The sequence below is a fragment of the Sitodiplosis mosellana genome, unplaced genomic scaffold, assembly GCF_009176505.1.
Source record: "Sitodiplosis mosellana isolate CC-2019 unplaced genomic scaffold, AAFC_SMos_1.0 Smas_scaffold_6051, whole genome shotgun sequence".
NCBI lineage: Eukaryota > Metazoa > Arthropoda > Insecta > Diptera > Cecidomyiidae > Sitodiplosis > Sitodiplosis mosellana.
In genome coordinates this window covers 1-5,099 of record NW_022601292.1, presented here as the reverse complement: position 1 = coordinate 5,099, position 5,099 = coordinate 1, and the positions used below count along the sequence as shown (strand labels likewise).

General features: G+C 37.8%; 1 protein-coding gene across 1 annotated transcript; it reads right to left on the bottom strand.

Moving 5' to 3' along the window:
• Positions 1-4,107: 4,107 nt before the first annotated feature.
• LOC129573282 (L-xylulose reductase-like) lies at positions 4,108-5,091 on the bottom strand (the record flags this gene model as incomplete). The annotated part of the gene is made up of 2 exons (XM_055453668.1): positions 4,108-4,875; positions 4,952-5,091. Coding segments are annotated over 2 exons (561 nt in total), but the record flags the coding sequence as incomplete, so codon positions are not given.
• Positions 5,092-5,099: the final 8 nt, after the last annotated feature.

Here is a 5,099-nt window from a genome sequence, read left to right as displayed (position 1 = left end):
ATTTAAATAATTTCTATTTTTGCCTTATTGTAATTTCTTCATTTTTTTTTTACTAAAAGTTTGTAATTTTCTTATATCTAGAAAATGGTCAGTGATTTCGATCGTGCACCCAGGAAATAGAACATTTATGGGCATTTCTTGAAAGAATAAAGTGTAATCTTACGTCTTCATTTGCGTTTGTGGTGTTGATCACAATCACCAAAGCAAAGAAAAATATCAATAATTTCGCCATCCTGTTAAAAATGAGAAAAAAGCTCACAATGAGATAAAATAATCATGGATTAAGTTTGACTTCTATCTGTAAAAAATTGTACTTTTGCTTTGAAAGTTTTTTTAGAGTAAAGTGGTCAGTGTTATTTTTCAGTGTCGTTTTATTTGATTCAAAGATGAAGTTAGTAGTAGTTCATTTAGTATTGTTTTTATGAAACATATTAGAGTTAAAAGAAAACTTGCCAATACAAAAATATTTGGTTCAATAGAAAATAATTGAAATGGAAAATATCTGTTTTACCTTTGTAAATGAATTTCCAACTCGATACTGAACAATTTCTGCACCTCAATATGCGTTCTTATTTAATTCGCGTGATGTTTGCTCATTATCGGCAATGCTCACTGTTTGTATAAAATGTAAATAAAATAAAACGAATTACATACTTGGGTGGATCGATTTTGAAGAAAAAGCCCGATCTATCCGGAACATGCTGCTATCGATAGAGGGCCTCAATACGAACAACTTTTGTTCGGGGACGTAAGGTGGAAAGGGCAAACTGGGATTGCCCCTGTTGATTTTCTGAGAGGAGTTTTTTCTTTATTTTTTAGGGTGTAACTCAGTCAGTATAGGTGATAGCATCATATTGTCTTCAGCAAAGTTATAGCTAGGAATCCCATAAACAAATTTAGCACAAAACATTGCTACAAAAATCCCATCTGGTTGGCGTTTGGCCTCAAAATGTCGAAAAAAGATTTTCGATATTTTCAATTTTTCATCCATAAATAGCTTAGTATTTAGGTTTTTTGGCCACTGTCTGTGACATTATTGTAGCCAATACATAATTTAATAAATCTTCTGAACATATCAACTCAAATAAGTCTTATCTGGGGTGTGTTTTGAAAGAAAATTTCGAAAAATATCGATTTTCTCCACATTCTCTTTTTGCCAAATTTTTGGGAAAGTAGGTGTTCGGTTGTTCGAAGACTCCCATTATTTTTGCAAAAAAAAAACATAAGTTTGCTTGGACCAAAACCCTGCAAAATGCTTTTTTCGGGTACTTCCCATACAAAAGTGTCATTTTTCAAGGTTTTTCAGGTCCTCAATCGGAGGCTTATACAGTACGAAATTGGTAAGTCAGAACGGGCTCAAAATCAATCCGAAGCTTCATCTTGACATGCCAAAACTTCTGGCTCTCACAGATCTCAATTATCTTGTGGCTTTTTGGAGATATCCGGCGAACAAAAAACGCGAACAAAAAACGCGAACGCGAACGCGGACGACGCCATACGCACATCGCAATTTTGAGCATTTTTCATAGTAAACAAAGTATTTTTGGATGCAGATAGGTCTTCATCGATAGATATTGTTCCCATCTACATTGCCTATTGTACAGATATGTGCTTTTTGAAGTTTGGCGCGACGTTATAGTGGTCCGAAAGAGGAGATGTCATTAAATTTTGGCTAGTAAAACCAATACTTTTCCTTAACAAACAAAGTTTGCGGAAAAGTAAAATTACACGAGAACTACACATTCCGTGATCAAACATCATGTACACGGTGTGACAACCAATTCGAACCCATTTATAGATACTACTGTGTCCAAAAAGTAAGGTGACATTGCATTTATTTTGAAAATTCTTTATTTATTCTTCCAAATCAATTTCATCGCCTTCAAAGTAATCCCCTCCCGATACAATGCACTTATGCCAACGGATTTTCCAATCTTCGAAACAGTTGAAAAAGTCGACTTCAGGGATGGCCCTCAGCTCCGTCTTCGCTGCGGCTTCAATCTGCTCTATCGTCTCAAAACGGTGTCCCCGGAGCGGTCTTTTGAGCTTGTTGAACAGCCAGAAGTCGCACGGTGCCAAATCAGGTGAATACGGTGGTTGTGGAACGATATGAGTCCAGTTTTTGGCGAAATGTTCACGAAGAATGATCGCATTGTGAGACGATGCATTATCATGGTGCAAAAACCAAGAGTTGTCTTTCCACAATTCCGGCCTCTTTTGGCGGATAGCGTTACGCAAACGACGCATAACACTCAAATAATATTCCTTGTTGACTGTTTGACCCGGGGGAAGGAACTCATAATGCACAACACCCCGATAATCGAAGAAAACAGTCAACATGACCTTGATTTTTGAGCGACTTTGGCGCGGTTTTTTTGGTCTCGGCTCACCTTTGGCACGATATTCGCTCGATTGGTCGGTTGTTTCCGGGTCGTAAGCATAGATCCAAGTCTCGTCTCCAGTGATCATGCATTTCGTCTTGTCAATGTAGTCAGAAAGCATTGTTTCACACACGTCAACTCGACACCTTTTTTCCAAAAAATTCAATGATTTCGGTACCAGTCGAGATTTGACGCGTTTGAGGCCCAAAACATCCTTCAAAATGGTATTGACTGAGCCTTTCGATATGCCAATATCATCAGCAAGGTCTCTAATCGTTAATCGACGGTTTTCCAACACCAAATCTTTAATTTTTTGGACGTGAGCTTCGTCGGTTGAGGTTGATGGTCGCCCAGCACGCTCTTCGTCTTCGACACATTCACGGCCTGCTTGGAACTCACTATACCACTTGTAAACATTTTTTTTCGACATAGCCTCATCACCAAAGGCTTTCTGCACCATCCTCAACGAATCCGCAGCAGAAAATTGATTCCGCAAACAAAATTTAATGCAAATTCTTTGATCAACAAATTTCGACATCGCAAAAAACGAGAAATTCACTTTTAGCAGTCCACAAAACGAAGCGTATCTCAAACACTAATGAATATTTTGACGTGTAATTTGGCAGGGATGTCAAAGACAGTCCTACCAACCTAAAAATAAAAGGATTTTTTCAAATTCCCCAGCGCGCTAAATTTTAAATGCAATGTCACCTTACTTTTTGGACACAGTAGTATTTACAAAAAAGAACAAAGTAATCCAGTCCTTGAAAATGCATTCTGATTACTTTCTAAACACCTTATCTATCAAATGGTCTCCGTGGGAGAGGATTCTAAAATAGTTTCAGAGCACAGTGACCTTTTTTCGGAATTTTCCATTCACCGGAAAACTATTTGTTTTTATTGGACCAAAAAGGACTTTGTTGCCACACCTTACCTGAAAAATGAAATAACATGTGTTTTGAGAAATAACTAAACTTGACAGGCACAGCGCCTTTTTTCACTCCTCTGCAGACGTGTGCAAGGTCAAAATTCCCAAAAATTTTGTCAATGGGTGTCGAAAAAAAAGTAAAGACCTAAAAAAAAGTTCCTCACTTTTGAAAATCGATTCTATCTAGTGTAAAACAGTCAAAATCGCCCTCCTTGCACACGTCTGCTCCTCTGGCACCCTTGTGCAAATTTTATATGTGCGTCCCCAGAAATGAACTATTATTTCAATTTTTGAGCCCCAGGGGCGCCATTGTTCATTACACAACTTCGTGTCAGGGTAGAAAAGTCTCTGCGCGAGAGCGCCAAAAGTGCTTGGGCGCTCATGTAGAAAAGAAAATGTTTCAGCAAAATTTCATAATCAAAGCGAGCAGAAAATGCGCTCCAGCGCTCTATGCAAACAATTAAAATAGGGCGCAAGCGTCCAGAGCGCAAAAATTTGGAAGCTCACGAAAAGGCTTGTGTTTTAGCTCCCGAATTGTTGCGCTCTTTGGACGCTAGCGCCCTCGTACATTGCACGACCTCGCACATAGGGAAAAAAGGCCCTGGACAGGCATGCATGAGGCATTTAATATAGTTCTTGATTGACGTCAATAGAAAATACTAAAATTCCAGAATACGTTGAAATGATGACTCGATGTGGTCGAGTGTTTGTTCAAATATCCAAATTTTTTATACCAAATATCTATGAAGATTCTTATAAATTAATGCATGAATATTTTTAATTAATAGACAAGCAGTGTTGATTCGAAATATTCCTTTTATTTATTTACAAATGATATAACGATTTCGAGTTGGATACAAAACCTTACTGCAGTAGCGTTTTAAACTTGTTGCAGGTGACCGTTGTTCATACATCTCGTGTTAATTTGTATTTATTTACAAATATTTTCTCCTTCTAATTTGTTTGCTTTGTTTTTATATGCGGGATTATCTGTGACTTAAGACGTAAAATATTCCGTTGTCTCGTTATCATCACAGCAGTAACATATCAGCTTTAAAGATTTTTTGCTGTATATACGCAATTGTCTATTTTGATTTTTCTTTTTTTTGAAATGCATTTGTGACGCATATCATTATCAGTTGAGATTAGACAGCGCAGGCTCCCCCTTCGATCGGCAAGAGGTGTCCATTTATGAAAGACGATTTGTCGCTAAGCAAGAACAGAATTGGATCGGTGACCTCATTTAATTCAGCAAAACGATGCAATGGAATTTTACTCTTCATCATTTCCGATCTGGATGGCTCACTCCAATATGTTCTACTCATATCCGTCATCACCACCGTTGGATTTACGCTATTAACTCGGATATTTCGAGGTGCCAATTCAAGAGCGAAGCCGCGTGTAAATGCATCTACAGCTGCTTTTGACGCTGAGTAGATTGTGTGATTTGGGAGTGCGCGTAAGCCAGCCAATGAAGATAAGTTTACGATACTACCTCCATCGTTGATATTCGGCAGCAGGGCCTGGATTACGTTAAAAATGGCCTTAACATTGATATTCATAGTGCTGTGAATAGAAGAAACCATTTTCATTTTTATGAAGTAATACGATTTGCATAAACATTTTTAGAATATTAACTCACTCATCGAAATCTTTTTCGGTGAGTTCAGCGATTGGTCTACTTATTCCAACACCGGCATTATTTACCAGTCCGTCTATTTTAACATTTTTAAAGTGCTTTTCAATCTCCGTTCGTGATGCTGACCAGTTGCTCAAATCAATTGGTACAG